The sequence below is a fragment of the Salvelinus sp. IW2-2015 genome, linkage group LG6.2 (assembly GCF_002910315.2).
Source record: "Salvelinus sp. IW2-2015 linkage group LG6.2, ASM291031v2, whole genome shotgun sequence".
Taxonomy (NCBI): Eukaryota; Metazoa; Chordata; class Actinopteri; order Salmoniformes; family Salmonidae; genus Salvelinus; species Salvelinus sp. IW2-2015.
The window spans coordinates 12,519,896-12,541,747 of NC_036846.1; the positions used below are offsets into that span (position 1 = coordinate 12,519,896).

At 40.8% G+C, this 21,852-nt stretch overlaps 1 protein-coding gene across 1 annotated transcript in view; it reads left to right on the forward strand.

Moving 5' to 3' along the window:
• rxfp1 (relaxin family peptide receptor 1) overlaps positions 1–21,852 on the forward strand; it is a 109,569-nt gene that overhangs the window by 68,332 nt on the left and 19,385 nt on the right. The window contains exons 4-14 of the mRNA XM_023989680.2: positions 8,221–8,326; positions 10,466–10,537; positions 11,554–11,625; positions 11,829–11,900; positions 12,105–12,176; positions 12,403–12,471; positions 12,560–12,631; positions 12,902–12,973; positions 13,546–13,617; positions 13,779–13,850; positions 14,497–14,568. Coding sequence (XP_023845448.1) covers positions 8,221–8,326; positions 10,466–10,537; positions 11,554–11,625; positions 11,829–11,900; positions 12,105–12,176; positions 12,403–12,471; positions 12,560–12,631; positions 12,902–12,973; positions 13,546–13,617; positions 13,779–13,850; positions 14,497–14,568 — 823 coding nt within the window. The remainder of the gene's footprint in view (positions 1–8,220; positions 8,327–10,465; positions 10,538–11,553; positions 11,626–11,828; positions 11,901–12,104; positions 12,177–12,402; positions 12,472–12,559; positions 12,632–12,901; positions 12,974–13,545; positions 13,618–13,778; positions 13,851–14,496; positions 14,569–21,852) is intronic.

The following is a 21,852-nucleotide window of genomic DNA, read 5'->3' on the forward strand; positions in this document are numbered from 1 at the left end:
AAATATGATAGAAATGAACAATGAATGGACTCCACCACTGTCTGGAGCAATATGACTCCTTCAGTTGTTTTACCTTTAATAGGTCCCAAAATCTAATATTGTTCTCCAACTAACCATGTTCATTACTTTTGGGCATGGATATGAAGATGGATATTGCTTCTCTGGATGTTTCAAAGTGAAAGTATTTATAGGGACATAATTATGTCTTTAGTGGTTGCCAATCAGTGCACAATGCAAAATGTCACGGCATCGGAAATGAGTTTTCATCATTAATAGACGATAAGAGTATCACATTTAAATGAGGCCTTTCATCAGATGTCCATATAACAGTCTGTGTAGGATATGGGGTGTGCTCATCTACAATTACTGCTCTTCAAAAGTATTTGACAGAAAAACACAATCCTAGTCCAATTGCTCTCTCCACATCCATTTGATTCACATTTCATTGTTATTTAAAAGTATGTTCTTTAATATAGTTTTATACCATCAATCTGCCTACACTGATAACTTTCCCTTCCGCTAATTTTCTCCGGAATCTGTTGTTGTGTTGTCAGTGGTGATTTTAGTATGTAAATCTTGGTGTGGCAAATTCAACATATTTTTCTTTATGCATTCCAGCAAAGCAACTACACAACACAACACACAACACTAAACAATACATAATAGTTGCACTGTAATGGGAACAAATGGTGCCCACACACTGTTAAGACCTCCATAAAGCTGTCCCAACAGCAGAGCTTTCCTTTCAGCACCATGGAGTGAACTTAAACAAATCCTTGTGGATTTGTGTAAGTCGAAAAGAGGTGCATTCTCCTTCAATAATAACAAATGCCAAAATTTGTTTTGACTTTTGAACCATACACAAACATTATTACATTTATGTTCATTAAATTCATGATGTTTATTCTTATATCATTAACACTTAGCTCTAAGTATAAGCAAATGCAAGCAAAAGAGCTGCAGCGAGGTAGGCCTATTTGTTCAGCACTTTAAAAATGGACACCGACAGAAATTCTAATAGATTCCTCCCGAGTGGCGCAGCGTTCTAAGTCACTACAGACCCGGGTTCGATCCCAGGCTGTGTCCCAGCCAGCCGCAACCAGGACAGACATGAGGCATCACACAATTGGCCTACCCTCTTCCTGGTTAGAGGAGGGTTTGGCTGGCCGGGATGTCCTTGTTCCATTGCGCTCTAGCGACTCCCTGTGGCGGGCCGGGTGCATGCCCTCTGACTTCGGTAGCCAGTTGTACGGTGTTTCCTCCGACACATTGGTGCGGCTGGCTTCCAGGTTAAGCGAGCAGTGTGTCAAGAAGCAGTGCGGCTTGGCAGGGTCGTGTTTCGGAGGACGCATGGCTCTCAACCTTCGCCTCTCCCGAGTCCGTACGGGAATTGCAATGATGGGACAAGACTGTAACTACCAATTGGATATCACGAAACTGGGGAGAAAAAATAAAAATAAAATTTACAAAATCAATTTAGAGAGATGTTAGTTCAGATAAATTCAGCAAGATGTTGAGGCCTCAACTTTACTCTTCTTTAAGTCACCACAGAAAAACACCACACAGAGACAGAGAGAGAGAGACTCGGCTAGCCTACCATTTAAACTATTTTATTAGGCCTATGTGGTCTAAAAAATAAGGAAAATACAATCATGAGAATCCACTTTTATATAGAATACACTGACGCACATACAGCGCATTGTGCAAACATAACAAACCTCACAATATCAACTGGAATTACATGGGTCTATTACTGAACTTTTTGTTGAAAACAAATATTTGAATGGGAAGAGATTGCCACTGGCAAACATGGTTACAGACCAAACAACATTATATAGTATCTCCTCCTCGTCAAGAAAAGCACATGAGCTAATTCTAATACACAAAGTAAGCAAAACAATGAAATCCTTCCAACATTGCCTAAAATTATGAATATATAAAGCAATAGGCCTATAACAATTGAGATGTACAAACTATGGCATAAGGGAATGATGAGCGCATAAGAGGCAATCTGTAATTTTGATGAAGACATTAATTAGCAAGCTACGATGGACATAGTCAATACAACTATTTGTTCAGCACTTTTGAAATGTACAGTGACAAAATTCAGAACATGGGCCATTCTTACAGTATTCTCCCTGTACACCAAGTCAGAACCATAGGATAAATAACGGGGGGCATATAAGCAGACAAAGAAAGCTCTTACAATATTCAATGATTTCTCTAACACAGGCTACAGGCTACATGTGCACCACCAAGTCAGAACAGTAGGCTAAGTTCTGACGGGGAAAGGGACCAAATTATAAGGGTGAGGCACATGGGTTACTAACAGCTTACTACACAACATACACTTGGTATTACTTTCTTAGCTACAGTATACATATCTCCCTGGCATATTACATAATTTATGCAGCAGCATACAATACATTTTGGGACCATTGTTGTGCTGTGCTCACTTGAACAGGAAGGTGGCGCTGGGGGAAGGTGGCGCAAATTTAGTCATCAAAGTCTGTCATTCTCTGTATTTATGGTGCTTTCAAGACAACTGGGAACTCGGAAAAAAACAAGGTTGAATCAGAGCTCTAGAAATAGGCCCGAGTACCCGACTTGGAATTCCGAGTTGGGTGGCTGTTCAAAACGTATTTTCTCAATCGGAGCTCTGCCCCACCCACCCTGAATGACGGGTCGCCACTGGGTGTTGTCAATCACCACTTCTCTCAGAATCATCTCTGTTGACTTCACTTGAAATACCAGAGCTGAACAGATTTCAGAGCTGCAGTGAAGTTAGCAGCTCTCAACTACTGTTATATATTTTAATTCAGGATAATAAATTCAAGTTTTGAAGCTTTACTTTAACTAATTTCTGTGAGTATAGATTACTTCAACCTAGATATTATAGGAGCCACATGTAACATTTTAGGAATAGTTTTGATTCCCCTGTGTTTAAAAAAAACCATGGTTTAGCAATGCCTAATCTCCCGTGGGCAGATTATGTGTGTAGACTGAAGAATCTGCCGGCACTGAATGGGATGCGTGAGATAATGAGCAGCATTAGTTCTGGTTTGTGGGTTTTCGTCACTGGTTATTTGAACGTATCAGGATTGGGCGAAGGCGGTGCTTAAACTGATTCACCTCGAGTTCTTTGCGTCTGCCCACACAGATCAGAAGGGGGGGGTGCTTTAGCTGAGATTTTCCTTTTGCGAGGGTGCAGGAACTCTCAATTTCTAACACGTCTGAACACAGATTTTAATCATGCAGATTAACAAATTACACACAATTTGTGGAAAACTTGGTAATTTGGGGAATGGTAACACTGCACAGTATTATTTTTTTTTTGGGGGGGGGGTCCTTTTTACTCCTTTTTCTCCCCAATATCCAATTGGTAGTTACAGAGTGTGCAAAGCTGTCATCAAGGCAAAGGGTGGCTACTTCGAAGAATCTCAAATATAAAATATATTTTGATTTGTTTAACACTTTTTTAGTTCCTACATGATTCCATATGTGTTATTTCATAGTTTTGATGTCTTCGTTATTATTCTACAATGTAAGAAATAGTAAAAATAAAGAAAAATCCTTGAATGAGTAGGTGTGTCCAAACTTTTGACTGGTACTGTACATCAGAAATTCATCCAAGAGAATACTGTAAATCTCCTTTAGTCATTTACATAAACCATGAGTATATAAAGTATTTGTTACACAGCCATGATACAAGTATTTATTACACAGCCATGATAAAAGTATTTATTACACAACCATGATAAAAGTATTTATTACACAGCCATTATAAAAGTATTCATTATACATCCATGATACGCATTCATTAATGATGAGCTACTTGGAATATTACTATACTTTATGATGTATTTGACATAGCATATTATAGTGAATGGTTAAACAGCCATGGGTGAGCAATGCCCTCGGGTTATATTTAGCTAATTCAATGAAATCACTCTGTATGGCTGGGGTAAGCCAGTAAAACATGAGGGGGTTGAACTGGCGAGTGGATGGCAGGGCAGTAAAACATGGGGGGGTTAAACTGGCATGTAGATGGCAGGGCAGTAAAACATGGGGAGGTTGAACTGGCATGTAGATGGCAGGGCAGTAAAGCATGAGGGGGTTGAACTGGCAAGGCGGATGCAGTGCAGAAAACATGGGGAGGTTGAACTGGCATGTAGATGGCAGGGCAGTAAAGCATGAGGGAGTTGAACTGGCAAGGAGAGGGCAGGGAAGTAAAACATGAGGGGATTGAACAGGCAAGTGGATGGTAGGGCAGTAAAACATGTGGGGGTTGAACTGGCAATTAGATGGCCAGGGTTTCAGATCCAAGGTACGTGCTCTTAATATCTCCAGAGCCGCGGGACTGCAGCTGACCCTTCAACTGACCCTGTGCTCCTCCCACATGTGTGAGTTAGTTGTTTGAAACCCCAACTCCAGCCACTTTAATAATGGGAATTGATGGAAAGTATGTAAAAATGTATCACTAGCCACTTTAAACAATGCCACTTAATATAATGTTTACATACCCTACATTACTCATCTCATATGTATATGTATATACTGTACTCTATCATCTACTGCATCTTGCCATCTTTATGTAATACATGTATCACTAGCCACTTTAAACTATGCCACTTTATGTTTATATACCCTACATTACTCATCTCATATGTATATACTGTACTCTATACCATCTACTGCATCTTGCCTATGCCGTTCTGTACCATCACTCATTCATATATCTTTATGTACATATTCTTTATCCCTTTACACTTGTGTGTATAAGGTAGTAGTTGTGGAATTGTTAGGTTAGATTACTTGTTGGTTATTACTGCATTGTCGGAACTAGAAGCACAAGCATTTCGCTACACTCGCATTAACATCTGCTAACCATGTGTATGTGACAAATAAAATTTTATGATTTGATTTGTTGTGTACTGTAAGGTCAAAGGTAGAACAACTATACTAACTTTACATGTAGCCAAAACGTATCGACTGAAGCAAAGTTTTGATATAGCAACTGCTTCACTCCAATTCTCCTGATGTCCCTAATCTCCAATTCTAACATTCAGATGTCTTTATTTATTTAAGTTTGTGGTTCTGGAACTGAATAATACAGGCCAGATGGAAGTCTAGCAGTTTCGAATGGTCCATTTGTGCTGCCTCGAGGCATTAAGACTGCTTTAAACAGATGAGGATTTGTCTGACATCTCCTTGCTAGAACATTCCTAAAATGTCCTTATTTAGTTTCGGAATAATGCAATTTAATATTAACCACGACTGACATGCTATCAGATAACAAGCAATAAGCGTTTCCTGATTGAATAAACAGGTTTGTTTTCTTCCAAGACTGTGCATATAATCCTTTGATTATATCCAATGTTTTCTCAAATGTCTTTGGCAGAGTTAGAGGTTTTCAATCCATTATTAACTTTATTGTTAGTAGGACAGAGGTCACTGATAAGAAAGTTTTAAAATTGCAAATTTCCCGTCTTTCAGAAATACTATTTGCTTTTAAAACAGTATTTTTATTGGAATTTCACAATTTTCACCCATATCAAGAGATACAACAACAGAGACAAAGCAAAAAAAACAGCACTCAATTACACATACCTGCGCATATATATATATACATATACATACACATACACACACATACACACCCACACCATTTTCCTCTCCCCTCTTCTCTCACCCCATCCCCATCATTGCGTCTCTCAATACATACATTTAAAAAAAACTTACAAACAGAAATTAAACAAAAAAGCTCAGTTTAAACTAAGAAGTTAGGTTCCACACATGGAACGTACAGTGTAATTCTGAAATACATAGATCACCACCATTCTAAGAGAATCCTTGCAGCATACTAGCTGATACCTCAGGTTCTAGGTAATTTAGATAGGGTTCCCATACTTTGTAGAACTGATCTGTTTTAGAATGCAATGTACATGTCAAATATTCCAGAGGCACCCATTCAAATAGTGTCTTATGCCAATCTTTAATAGAAGGAACCTTATCAGTAATCCACTGTAAAAGGATGTTTTTCCTTGCTGCAAAGGTAAGGATGTTGTAAAGCCTCCTCTTACCCACAGAAGTAACATGCCTACGAGGGAGACCCAACAGTAAAAAAACTGGGTCCAATTCTAGATCAACCCCTAGGATCTTTTCAATTTCTTGCAGAACACCAGACCAGTATCTTTGTATTTTGGTACATAACCATAAACAATGTGTTAGGGTGCCTGTATCAGTTTTGCATTTAAGACACTGAGGAGAAGAGGAAGAGGGGCTAAAAGCATGTCTGCGATTTGGGGATATATGCAATATGTGTATTATTCTTAATTGAATTGCTCTAGTACGATTACATATAGATATTGTTTTTGCATATCTCCAAATGTCCTCCCACATCTCTTCGTCAATAGTACCAAAAATACTTTTGAAATGAGTGAGGAATATGAGATGTCACACTTCAGGTCAAATGCAAACCTCCTCTTCATTTTAGTCATTAGATATGCATTGCATTAGATGTCATTCTTTCTACAGATGTTTCTTTCTTTGAACATCAGAACATGATTCAAATGTGTCCTCAAATATGTCCTCAACAGTACATCAATATTACACTGCTGATTGTCATTCTTCCCCTAATTTAGTCATGACACAATATATGTGTACTCGATGACACTGATCAAAAAATTAACTAGTAATGAAAAAGGAAATCAACACTACAGAACTTGAAGATGTGATTTGAATACCCTTGATATTTTAGTATTCCCATTCCTTTATGACTGATTATAATTCCCCTCAGATATAAAGGATTTTTTTCTGATGATATCCACTTTACTGTATCCTATATCAAACATGGTCCCTTATCCATTTAAAAATGTCCTGCCGGAACCTGGACTTCTTGTCTTTGACAAATAATCCATAAACTACTCACATAATCACAGTCATCCTCTTTATTCCTGGAGCCTTCGAGTCAGCCTCTGACATGAGGCCCCAATTCAATCGATTGCAGCTTCGCATTGTTTCTCTGTGGCCATTTGTAACGGTGTTGAGATTGTGCCGTAACCTCATTCCACATCTTGAAATGTCTCCGCTAGTGCTATCGAATTGGTACCTTTTCGGTGGAGTAATGGGCAAATACGTTGTCTGGCGGGGGGTCACGCGTTTGCGATGCAGAAGGTCTCTGATTTTAGCCTTTGTAAGAACAGTGTGCCCAGACAGGGAAGGAAGCAAAACTGCAAAGCAAGCACAAGTCACGTGTCTCTAACGTACATAGGCAGTGATTAAGATTGGTCCCTGATGCTCTCCTATGTCTCTCGGATCTTATTTTTTTTATTAGTTCACTGTTGATACAATCCCAAAATGTTTTGTATGTCAGCAGTTGTCACGCCCTGACCTTAGTATTCTTTGTTTTCTTTATTATTTTGGTTAGGTCAGGGTGTGACGAGGGTGGTATGTGTGTTTTTGTCTTATCTAGGGTTTTTTGTATGTCTAGGTGTGTGTGTCTAGTCTAGACATATGTAGGTCTATGGTGGCCAAGATTGGTTCCCAATCAGAGGCAGCTGTTTATCGTTGTCTCTGATTGGGGATCCTATTTAGGTTGCCATTTTCCAGTTTGGTTTGTGGGTTATTGTCTTTGTGATGTTGCATGTCTGCAATCATTGTTTATACGTTTCACGTTCGTTTTGTAATTTCGTTTGTTCAGTATATTTCTTTATTAAAAGAAGTATGTATTCAAATCACGCTGCGCCTTGGTCTCCTCTCTACGACATTCGTGACAGCAGTCAAAAACTTGAAGGTCTAATGTCTTGCCTATGCATTTTGGGACTGTATCAACAGTGGGTGGACTAATTAAGAAAATACCGAAAGATAGTTTGTGAGTGGATTTTCTCTTTAACGCTAGTTCTATAACAACGATGTTGTCCAAATAATCCAAGTAATTTATTTTCATTGCTATCTTTTTTTGGTCCAGTATGACTCGTGGATGTGCGTCAGACACAGGAGGCTGCTGAGGGGAGGACAACTCATAATAATGGCTGGAACTGAGCGAATGGAATGTCATCAAACACATGGAAACCATGTGTTGGATGTATTTGATACAATTCCACAAATTCGGATCCAGCCAATACCACGAGCCAGTCTTCCCCAATTAAGGTGCCACCAACCTCCTCTGGCGTTAGACAATAATATATTCTTCCTCTGTCTTGTCTCTTCCTCCTCCAGTGCTGGGGGCTGTTCCAGAGCTGTGCCAGTGCAGAGACCTGGAGCTGGACTGTGACGGCGCCCAGTTTCACCATGTCCCAGCAGTGTCCATTAACGTCACCATGATGTGAGTTGACACACACACACCTTTGAGTAGTTCATAAATACTATGCACATAATGACGCTCACTGACACACACACACACACACCTGATAGCCTTCTTCGTTGAGACATTTGCATCTGACTGGAAGTGTGCATACTTTTTTCTGTTTCTCCTATGAATTGGAAGAGAAAAAGGATTTAAACAAAGTGTCTCGCTCAGTTAGCTAATGAGTGTCTTGATGGAAGTTTGTTTGTGGAGGTTGGTTTAAGTCCTAGGGCTGTTCTCTGCTGTACTGGAACAGTCTTTTTGAAAGAGGAAAATGAAACTTGAATCTCTTTACTGAAGCTTGCTGAAACTTACTGAATTCTACTGGAATATCTTTACTGAAGGCTACTGGAATATCTTTACTGAAGCCGACTAAAGCCCACTGAAGCCTACTTGAATATCTTTAATGAAGCCTACTAATGCTACTGGAATCTCTTTACTGAAGACTACTAAAGTCTCCTGAAGCCTACTGGAATCTCTTTACTGAAGCCTACTGGAATATCTTTACTGAAGCCTAATAAAGTCTACTGGAATCTCTTTACTGAAGCCGAATTAAGGCCACTGGAATCTCTTTACCGAAGCCTAATAAAGCCTATTTGAATCTCTTTACTGAAGCCTACTAAAGCATACATTGGTGCCGTGACCCGGATCACTGGTTGCTGCGGAAAAGGAGGAGGTTGAAAGGGCGGTGAGTGTAACGGATGTGAAATGGCTAGCTAGTTAGCGGGTACGCGCTAGTAGCGTTTCAATCAGTTACGTCACTTGCTCTGAAACCTAGAAGTAGTGTTGCACCTTGCTCTGCAAGGGCCGCGGCCTTTGTGGAGCGATGGGTAATGACGCTTCGTGGGTGTCAGTTGTTGATGTGTGCAGGGTCCCTTGATGGGTCCCTGGTTCGCGCCCGGGTCGGGGCGAGGGGACGGTTTAAAGTTATACTGTTACACCTTTACTTAACCTACTGAAGCCTAGCAAAGCCTACTGGAATCTCTTTACTGAAGCCGAATGAAGGCCACTGGAATCTCTTTACCGAAGCCTAATAAAGCCTATTTGAATCTCTTTACTGAAGCCTACTAAAGCATACTGAAGCCTACCGAAACCTACTGGAATCGCTTTACTTAACCTACTGAAGCCTAGTGAAGCTTACTGGAATATCTTTACTGAAGCCTACTGGAATCTCTTTACTGAAGCCTAATGAAGCCTACTGGAATCTCTTTACTGAAGCAAACTAAAGCCTACTGGAATCTCTTTACTGAAGCCTACTAAAACCTACTGGAATGTGAGACAAACTGAAGGTAAGGATACGATTATAACAAAATGTATTTATAACAAGATGATGTATAAAATAATTCATACATACACAATTCATACATTATGCAAAAGAATGACAACAATGACTATAAATTATCACATCGAGCTCGCCCTTTCTCAGTCTCACAATCTAGTATGTCTCCCTATCATATTGGCCCTACATCGTTTAGATAATGGCCCATTTGGGCCCCATGTTTCTCATCCTTCCATATTGGGGACATCCAGTTCCACTTGACTATTCATCAACAAAACAATGTGTTTGCTTGATGGGTAAACCTCGAAGGCCCAATTTGCATGCAGAATAATTCAATTATGTCAATTGCTTATCATCGCCGCCTCTTCCTTCTCCAATTGGCTCAGCCCTCATCAAGGTGCTGTAGACTACTGCAGCATTTTCCACATTGTTCATTTTCAATTAAAATGCTTTCTTCACTAATTCAAAGTGTATCTCCGTAACCTCGGGTAATAGTGCTAATCGAGGTGGAATGAACTTAGATAACGATTCAGCTACAAATGTCAAAATTATGCATTATCTCTGTCACTCCATAAAGAAAGATGTTCCTCTTCTGTTTGGAATAATGATGTGTTTTATCACCAGTCCCATTTGAAACATAATTGGAAGATTGTTTGCATTCGGGACAACGTGTGGTCACATAGAAACCTTAAACAGACACTGGACCGAGAACATAGTAATAAAAATGGATCAAAGGTTTTGGCCTTTAATTGACACAGTATTGTTTGGTGGCACAATGTTATGTTTATGACATTTTTTATTTTACCTAGTCGACCTTATGAACTATTCACATCTCACAGGTCACTGCAAAGGAACCGACTCCGGATATTGAATGGCGACATATTCTATAAGTACCAGAGTCTTCAGAAATTGTAAGTTGTTACATTTATTTAAAAAATGTATTCAGGCAAGAGAAGTCACTTGGTTGAGTTGTAGTCTGCTAGTAAAGCATTCAGTTGTTCAGAAATTATTTTGTTAGCACTTCAAAAGCACACACTGATAGACCAACCTGTCAAGTCCACTGTGACAGACATGGACAAAATTCTAAGCATTGTTTGTCCCCTTTTGATGCTTTTGATGGCCAAAACAAGCTTAAAAAGGATGTCTTATCAAGACTCACCTTTGGATGATGGTTGTGAGGAAAGTGGACTTTCACGATTGTTCACCACATCATTCAGTCTATCTTGTGGTGCCTGAAACATATTGGCATCATGGAAGTAGTAGAGCGATGAGGAGACTGAACACATGCCTCATAGACTGCCAAGAACTATCTATCAAATTAAGTCAGCTATGTAGTACTGTTTGGGTAATCTTTCATTCAAGTGTTGCTTGCAATTTTATTTTTCTTATAAAAAAAATGTTAGCAAACCAAATATCATGAAAGTATGTACCAATTGGTATTTTTATTTTGTTGTTCTAATCTACAGGGAGCCATTTATATTTAGGTTTTATGTATAAAATAACAAGACAGTTGATGCTATGGTTCAACTAAGTTCTATTGAAAAGCCCTTCAATGGATGAAATCTTCTGTCAGCTGCTTTCACAACCATGCCAAAATCCTCATCTCGCTTGACAGCTTGCCAAAAAGATTCCTGCGACTGTAAACATTGCCTGTCTGTTCTATTTAGCAGTATTGCAAGCTAAATTGGAAAGGCTTTATACGACACCTGACATAAAATACAATTTTGGGTGGGTTGATCAGCCTGTGATCTAAATTTCGTCTGAAGTGAATGTTAGAAATGTGAGGCTTCTGTACTTGATGTAACGTGTTGTAACGTGTTGTAACGTGTTGTAACGTGTTGTAACGTGTTAGCCATTGTGGCAGTTTTTCTCCTCAACACACAAATTCTATGAATGTTTGTAACATACTTCTAACAAACTACTTCAGATATCTACAACATAACAGAATCCGAGCTGTGAGCCCTAATGCATTCAGAGGACTGTACAATCTAACAAGACTGTGAGTTCATTATATTCATCCATCCATGCAATTGAGTGTTATGTTGAACTTTGTTCTTGATCAAACATATGTCCTTCATAATGAATGTTGTTGATTTAAGTTTTCCTCATCGAAGTTGCTTATGTTTGAAATAAAGGGTAAATAATTCCTATGAATTGTTTCAGAGAACTGTGCGTATTTAAAATAAGTATTCTCTGCCTCAGATATTTAAGCTACAACAAGATATCCATCCTGATGCCTGGGGTGTTCCAAGATCTACACAAACTGGAGTGGTTGTAGGTTTTCCTTACTGGCACATTCTGTATATCCTGTGTGCCAATATAGACATACTGCTAACATAAATGGAACAAAGACATCACATTTTTAGACAGCCTTCAGCAAAAAAAGCTTGTATCGCTGCAGTTTCCTTTGAACCAATGCTCAGCCAAATACTTCACTTAATAAAAGAGCTGAAAATAAACTCTACCCTCTGGTTGTAGGATTCTTGAAAACAACAGTATCCATCAGATATCCCCCACAACCTTTTCAGGCTTGCGCTCCTTGGTACTCCTGTGAGTTTCATTTCTACCTCTACCTTCTTGAGTTGGTCATGTTTTGCTTTTACCCTCTAAGAAGTTATTTCATATGCACTTAATTGAAGTGCCCCAGTATTTTTAAGGGCCTATTTGATATGCTTACGTATATTGGCGGAGTGTTTTCTTTGATCGGCACAAAAATCAGACCGCTCTTGTTTGTTACAAAAATCAGACCGCTCTTGTTTGTTGTATTGGTTCACAGGGTTTTGTTGAACAACGCTCTGACAAAGCTGGATGACATCTGCCTGGAAATGCCAAGACTTAACTGGCTGTAAGTTTGGAAGTCAGCAAATCAAAGAGCTTTGTTATCGGCATGATATTACTTTTAAATATGTTTTTGTGCACTTGTGTGTCTCCAGGGACATGGAGGGGAATCAAATCGAAAGTGTCGGAAACGTAACATTCTGGTCATGCAACATGATGACTGTGCTGTAAGTGACTTAATACATTTCAATCTTCAGAATAGATTCTGTTTTTCCCCATCTGTGTCCTTGGCTTTCTCAGTAGGTGATAACCCATTACAATCCCAAATATCAACAGCAATTTGTTTCCACAAGGGGTTCTAAATATTAGACCCAAAAGCAACACTCTTGTTTAATTGCTTTTAGAACCAACAGAGAAGATGAGGGGAATAAAGTAAGAAAATTGCTTTCTCTGTTTCATAATTCTTGTTTTGACCGTCTTTCTTCAACTCTTTCTAGCGTCCTACAGAGTAACAGAATCAGTCACATACATGAACAGGCTTTTTCATTTCTGCAAAAACTTGGGGAATTGTAAGTTATTATGTTTTGTTTGCCTCAGACATGAAATTGCATGACATCTTCCTTTATCATCCCCAGACACACAGTGATACTGCACATCATCTATTCCACTGACTTTTTGAAGAACTCAGATACTATCACATTATTAGTAAAGACTGCACTATAAATATACAGTGCAGTACTAGGCTGAAATTTATTGCAACCCAAAATGTGCCCGAATAGGAAAACAACATGTTCCCAAGCCAAGAAGATGTTCATTATGATTTATATTTTATGCGTTTTGGTTAATCCTAGTATTTATCCTAACATGCTCTTCCACTGGTTTCCGGATTTGCAGAACAGTGGGGCGTCTTGGAGTGTCTCCAATATACACATACACATAACCATGTTAGTCATGGTGAACACAAATATGTGGTGCATCTAGCTTAACACGATGCTTATCAAGTAGACTAATGGATTCCAGGAATTTATCATTAACATGAATGGGAACACAGCATGCATGCGTGATTAGGTGGTCATGTAAGCCATGTAAACCTAATGTAAGTTTCATATGTTATTTCCAATAAATAGCTTTGTCTCCACAGAGATCTGTCCAGCAACAGACTCCTGGCAATCCCTCCCAATCTCTTTGTTCATCTGGGAGATTTACTACAGCTGTGAGTCAGATCCACACTCGAATCTATGCACAAACGTTATTTGAATATTTTAAATGTTTTTCTTGCACTAACGTTGAAAGACATACACATAGGGATTATAATACAGCTATGGTGCTATAGTTATTGTTGAATATTATGTCTAATAATTTATGTTCTTACAGAAACATCTCGTATAACCCTATCGCGGATCTACAAATTGACCACTTTGATAACTTGCATAAATTGAAATCATTGTAAGTAGCCTGTATGTTTTTCACTGCTCACTTTCTGAATGAATGTTACACTTGAGAGGTGATCCATTAGTAGTAATATCAGGTTTAGAAAAAATATATAGTTCTTGTAAATATGCAAGAGACCATTTAAATGAAATCTACATAATATTTTTTTTTTTTAAACAATTTCCCAACCACAAGAACATGTGTACAGTTAGTACATCCTCTCTCTACATCCCTTTCTGTGGCTCTTTCAGACTAACTAAAAATCCATCCATCTATTTAACTCATTTCAATTACATACACTATAATCATAGCTAGCATCATCCCCTGATGATGCACTTTTTCAAATTGCACCCTATCATACAAGAGAATTATGTGGCACTTAACATGTCATTTGTGTATTATGTGTTCAATGTATTATCGTATTGGAACAGAGTGCACTTACTGGCCCACACATCAGGAATTCCCTCATTCACACATATCAAGAAAGAGAACAAATAGCATTGTAGATAATATATCAAAGCTTATCAAAAGCACTTTGTGAAAGACCAACAATTTTGTGTAAAGAGCGTTGCAAAGAGGGCCTCTGAAATTCAAATATTTTGTTTCGTTTGTTTTTCTATGTAAGCTCTTAAGGGGAACAACTTTTGTTTGTGTTTTTTAGGAGCATAGAGGGAATTGAGATTGGGAACATACAGCGAAGGATGTTTGAACCACTCAAACACTTGACCCACATGTGAGTACTTCGTTCATTTTGTTTCATCATAAAGATTTGGGAAGTGTATTTGAAGATCAATCCCAAATTAAACTTTGAACACTTTTTTATGACTGATTTGTGATGGATGTTGTGGTAAGTTGTTTAAAAAGCATTTGTACCTCTTATTTCTGGAATAAAATACAAAATGCATACAAAACAAATCAAATGTTTTGACACACCTACTCATTCAAGGGTTTTTCTTAATTTTTACTATTTTCTACATTGTAGAATAATAGTAAAGACAACAAAACTATGAAATAACACATATGGAAGCATGTAGTAACCAAAAAAGTGTTAAACAAATCTAAATCTATTTTAGATTCTTCAAAGTAGCCACCCTTAGACTTGATGACAGCTTTGCACACTCTTAGCATTCTCTCAACCAGCTTCATGAGGTAGGCACCTGGAATGCATTTCAATTAACAGGTGTGCTTTGTTAAAAGCTAATTTAAAGGAATTTCTTTCCTTCTTAATGCGTTTGAGCCAATCAGTTGTGTTGTGACAAGGTAAGGGTGGTATACAGAAGATAGCTCTATTTGGTAAAAGACCAAGTCCACATTATGCCAAGAACAGCTCAAATAAGCAAAGAGAAACGACAGTCCATTACTTTAAGACATGAAGGTCAGTCAATCTGGAAAATGTCAAGAACTTTAAATGTTTCTTCAAATGCAGTCGCAACAACCATCAAGCGCTATGATGAAACTGGCTCTCATGAGGACCGCCACAGGAAAGAAAGACCCAGAGTTACCTCTGCTGCAGAGGAGTTACCAGCCTCAGATTGCAACCCAAATAAATGCTTCACAGAGTTCAATTAAAAGACACATCTCAACATTAACTGTTCAGAGGAGACTGTGTGAATAAGGCCTTCATGGTCGAATTGCTGAAAATAAACCACTACTAAAGGACATCAATAAGAAGAAGACTTGATTGGGCCAAGAAACATGAGCAATGGACATTAGACTGGTGGAAATCTGTCCTTTGGTCTGATGAGTCCAAATTTTAGATTTTTGGTTCCAACAAGAATCCAAGATGGCGTAGCAGTCGGACGTGTCTTTGTGTTGTCCTGTCCCGTGTAAATAGTCTTCGTATTTTTCGTATACATTTCGTATATATTTTTAATTTCACTTTCCATCGGAGGACTGATATACATTCCACATTCCGCCTCACCCAATGTGGTACGGACCTGCTATTTTTTTATACTTTAGAACCGTAACCCCAATCAGAAGCTAGCCAGATAACTAGCTACAGCTAGTAGTCAGTTAGCCACTGCTGCGGTCTTCACCCTCAACTCGGACACAGCCAGCTTCAATACCGGGCCAATACCTGCCAGTCTGCAAGCGCGATATCAACCCAGAGCATATAGGACGCTTTTTCTCTACCACATCACCGGATTCCTGACGCAAGCTCTGGACAATTACACCGTATCATCACAGCTAGCTAGCTGCAACCGAGTGGCTACTACTGGCTAACACCTCTGTCCCGAAGCAAGCACCAGGTAGCCTTGAGCTAGCCTCGAGCTAGGCCCATCTGCCGGCTAGCCGAAGGTCTACCAGCGATTCTTGGGCTACAATACCAGCTACAAGCTAATTTAGCCATTTTTTTTGCCGCTGCTAGTAGCTTTACCTTCTGCACAGACACCAGCCCTGTTATTAGCCTGGATATTACTCACCAATTTACCAGCATCGACTGTCTCTCGACAACAACGCCGATTCCTGCCGTATCCCTGAGCCACTACTTCTGATCCTCACAGCTAGCTTGTAGCTAGCGCAGCTAGCGCCACTGCCACGAAGCTAGCACCAGTTAGCAAACACAATTCTACAATTCACAACCTCTCTTTCGCCATCGCCATCTGGCTTGGATTCTCTGTCGACACGACCACGTCTGAGCAGACCCCCTCCGTCTGAGCAGACCACCCCCCGGGCTACTAACTTTAAACGCCGCGTGCTAGCTTAGTGGAGGCCTCCCTGCTCCATCTACGGCTGCCCCCTGGACACTATGATCACTTGGCTACATAGCTGATGCATGCTTGACTGTCCATTAATTCACGGTACTCCATTCTGTTATTTGTTTTATCTGTCGGCTCTGTGCTTTAACTCAGGATCTGTGTGTAGTTATCCGACCCTCTCTGCCTAGTCGTCGCCATTTTTACCTGTGTTGTCTGTGTTAGACTAGCACCCTGTTATTGCTGCTGTTATCTTACCTGTTGTTTTAGCTAGCTCTCCCAATCAAGACCTGCAATCACTTTATGCCTTATTGTATGTCCTCTCAAATATCAATATGCCTTGCATACTGTTGTTCAGGCTATTATCATTATCATTGTTTTGTTTGCAATGGACCCTGTAGTTCCACTCTCCGTACCTCTGATACCTCCTTGGTCCCACCCCCCACACATGCGGTGACCTCACCCATTGAGACCGCATGTCCAGAGATACAACCTCTCTTATCATCACCCAGTGCCTGGCTGTGCCTCCGCTGTACCCACGCCCCACCATACCCCTGTCTGCACATTATGCCAGAATCTATTCTACCACGCCCATAAATCTGCTCCTTTTATTCTTTGTCCCCAACGCTCTAGGCGACCAGTTTTGATAGCCTTTAGCCGCTACTACTCCTCTGTTCCTCGGTGATGTGGAGGTAAACCCAGCCCTGCATGTCCCCAGTCACCCTCATTTGTTGATTCTGTGATCAAAAAAGCCTTGGCTTTTTGTCAACATCAGAAGCCTCCTCCCCAAGTTTTGCCTTACTCACCCGCTTTAGCACACTCTGCCAACCCTGATGTCCTTGCCGTGTCCGAATCCTGGCTTAGGAAGGCCACCAAAAATTCTGAGATTTCCATACCCAACTATAACACTTATCGTCAAGATAGAACTGCCAAAGGGGGAGGAGTTGCAATCTACTGCAGAGATAGCCTGCAAAGTTCTGTCATACTTTCCAGGTCTATGCCAAACAGTTCGAACTTCAATTTTAAAAATTAATCTCTCCAGAAATAAGTCTCTCACTGTTGCCGCCTGCTACCGACCCCCTCCGCTCCCAGCTGTGCCCTGGACACCATCTGTGAATTGATCGCTCCCCATCTAGCTTCAGAGTTTGTTCTGTTAGTGACCTAAACTGGATATGCTTAACACCCCGGCAGTCCTACAATCCAAGCTTGATGCCCTCAATCTCACACAATCATCAAGAACCCACCAGTACAACCCTAAATCCGTAACATGGGCACCCTAATAGACATTATCCTGACCAACCTGCCCTCCAAATACACCTCTGCTGTCTTCAATCAAGATCTCAGCGATCACTGCCCATTGCCTGTATCCGCCACGGGTCCGCGGTTCAAACGACCACCCTCATCACTGTCAAACGCTCCCTAAAACACTTCTGCGAGCAGGCCTTTCTAATCGACCTGGCCCGGTACCCTGGAAGGATATTGACCTCATCCCGTCAGTTGAGGATGCCTGGTCATTCTGTTAAATGTTACTTCCTCACCATATTAGACAAGCATGCTCCGTTCAAAAAATGCAGAACCAAGAACAGATATAGCCTTGGTTCACTCCAGACCTGACTGCCCTCGACAGCACAAAAAAATCCTTGTGGCGAACTGCAATAGATCGAGGCCCCCGCGATATGCAACTGTTTAGGGAAGTCAGGAAACCAATACACGCAGTCAGTCAGGAAAGCAAAGGCCAGCTTTTTCAAGCAGAAATTTGCACCTGTAGCTCTAACTCCAAAAGTTCTGGGATAACTGTAAAGTCCATGGAGAACAAGAGCACCTCCTCCCAGCTACCCCACTGCACTGAGGCAAGGTAACACGGTCACCACCGATAAATCCGTGTATAATCGAAGACTTCAACAAGCATTTCTCAATGGCTGGCCATGCCTTCCTCCTGGCGACTCCAACCTTGGCCAACAGCCCCGCCCCCCCCGCTGCTACTCGCCCAAGCCTCCCCAGCTTCTCCTTTACCTCAAGGTACTAAACGATATCAAACCGCCATCGATAAAAGACATTACTGTGAGCCGTCTTCATCGACCTGGCCAAGGCTTTCGACTCTGTCAATCACCATATTCTTATCGGCAGACTCAGTAGCCTCCCGTTTTTCTAATGACTGCCTTGCCTGGTTCACCAACTACTTTGCAGACAGAGTTCAGTGTGTCAAATCGGAGGGCATGTTGGCGGTCCTCTGGCAGTCTCTATGGGGTACCACAGGGTTCAATTCTCGGGCCGACTCTTTTCTCTGTATACTCCATTGATGTTGCTCTTGCTGCGGGCGATTCCCTGATCCACCTCTACGCAGACGACACCATTCTATTTACTTCCGGCCCTTCCTTGGCCACTGTGCTATCTAACCTCCAAACGATTCAATGCTTCAATGCCATACAACACTCCTTCCGTGGCCTCAACTGCTCTAAACGCTAGTAAACCAAATGCATGCTTTCAACCGTTCGCTGCCTGCACCCGCACGCCCACTAGCATCACCACCCTGGACGGTTCCGACCTAGAATATGTGGACATCTATAAGTACCTAGTGTCTGGCTAGACTGCAACTCTCCTTCCAGACTCATATCAAACATCTCCAATCCAAAATCAAAGCAAGAATCGGCTTTCTATTCCGCAACAAAGCCTCCTCACTCACGCCGCCAAACTTACCCTAGTAAAACTGACTATCCTACCGATCCTCGACTTCGGCGATATCATCTACAAAATAGCTTCCAATACTCTACTCAGCAAACTGGATGCAGTTTATCACAGTGCCATTCGTTTTGTTACTAAAGCACCTTATACGACCCACCACTGCGACCTGTATGCCCTAGTCGGCTGGCCCTCGCTACATGTCGTCGTCAGACCCACTGGCTCCAGGTCATCTACAAGGCTATGCTAGGTAAAGTGCCGCCTTATCTCAGTTCACTGGTCACGATGGCTACCCCACGCGCTCCAGCAGGTGTATCTCACTGATCATCCCTAAAGCCAAAACCCATTTGGACGCCTTTCCTTCCAGTTCTCGCTGCTGCCGACTGGAACGAATTGCAAAAATCTCTGAGTTGGAGACTTTTATCTCCCTCAACAACTTTAAAAATCTGCTTCCGAGCAGATAACCGATCGCTGCAGCTGTACATAGTCCATCTGTAAACTACCACCCAATTTACCTACCTCACCCCCATACTGCTTTATTTATTTACTTTTCTGCTCTTTTGCACACCAGTATCTCTTCTTGCACATGATCATCTGATGATTTATCACTCCAGTGTTAATCTTGCTATTTAATTATTCGATTTATTGCCTACCTCATGCCTTTTGCACACATTGTATATAGATTCTCTTTTTTTTCTACCATGTTATTGACTTGTTTATTGTTTACTCCATGTGTAACTCTGTGTTGTCTGTTCACACTGCTATGCTTTATCTTGGCCAGGTCGCAGTTGCAAATGAGAACTTGTTCTCAACTAGCCTACCTGGTTAAATAAAGGTAAAATAAAAAATAAAAAACCGGCGTGTCTTTGTGAGATGCAGAGTAGGTGAACGGATGATCTCCACATGTGTGGTTCCCAACGTGAAGCATATAGGAGCAGGTGTGATGTTTTGGGGGTGCTTTGCTGATGACACTGTCAGTGACTTATTTACAATTCAAGGCACACTTAACCAGCATGGCTACCACAGCATTCTGGAGCGATCTGATTTGCGCTTAGTGGGACTATCATTTATTTTTCAACAGGACAATGACCCATGAATGTCCACTCCCAACTGTATGATCCCAAGCTGTGCATTACATCACATACAATGCTTTCAGAAAGTATTCACACCCATTGACTTTCAGGATTTTGTTTTTACAGCCTGAATTTAAAAGTATTTTTAAAAAAATGTCATGTAATGAAAAGCTGAAATGTATTCAACCCCTTAGTTACTGTATGTCAAGCCTAAATAAGTTCAGAAGTAAAAATGTGCTTAACAAGTCACATAATAAGTTTCATGGACTCACTCTGTGTGCAATAATAGTGTTTAACATGGTTTTTGAATGACTACCTCATCTCTGTATCCCACACATACAATTATCTGTAAAGTCCATCAGTCGAGCAGTGAATTTCAAACACAGATTCAACCACAAAGACCAGGGAGGTTTTCCAATGCCTCGTAAAGAAGGGCACCTATTGGAAGATGGGTAAAAATAAAAATAGCAGACATTAAATATTCCTATGAGCATGGTAAATGTATTAATTCCACTTTGAATGGTGTATTAATAAACCCAGTCAAAACAAAGATACAGGTGTCCTTCCTAACTCAGTTGCTGGAGAGGAGGGAAACATGAGGCCAATGGTAACTTTAAAAAAGTTAGAGTTTAATGCCTGTGATAGCAGAAAACTGAGGATGGATCAACAACATTGTAGTTACTCAACAATACTAACCTAATTGACAGAGTGAAAAGAAGGAAGCCTGTACAGACTACATTTTTTTCCAAAGCATGCATCCTGTTTGCATCAAGGCACTGAAGTAATACTGAAAACAGTGGATGCAGAGGGACGCCTCCCCCAAAAATTAACCAATCAACATTTTTTGAAATACACTGCTCAAGAAAATAAAGGGAACACTAAAATAACACATCCTAGATCTGAATGAATGAAATATTCTTATTAAATACTTTTTTCTTTACATAGTTGAATGTGCTGACAACAACATCACACAAAAATTATCAATGGAAATCAAATTTATCAAACCATGGAGGTCTGGATTTGGAGTCACACTCAAAATTAAAKTGGAAAACCACACTACAGGCTGATCCAACTTTGATGTAATGTCCTTAAAACAAGTCAAAATGAGGCTCAGTAGTGTGTGTGGCCTCCACGTGCCTGTATGACCTCCCTACAACGCCTGGGCATGCTCCTGATGAGGTGGCGGATGGTCTCCTGAGGGATCTCCTCCCAGACCTGGACTAAAGCATCCGCCAACTCCTGGACAGTCTGTGGTGCAACGTGGCGTTGGTGGATGGAGCAAGACATGATGTCCCAGATGTGCTCAATTGGATTCAGGTCTGGGGAACGGGCGGGCCAGTCCATAGCATCAATGCCTTCCTCTTGCAGGAACTGCTGACACACTCCAGCGCACATGAGGTCTAGCATTGTCTTGCATTAGGAGGAACCCAGGCCAACCGCACCAGCATATGGTCTCACAAGGGTCTGAGGATCTCATTCGGTACCTAATGGCAGTCAGGCTACCTTGGCGAGCACATGGAGGGCTGTGCGGCCCCCAAAGAAATGCCACCCCAACCCATGACTGACCCA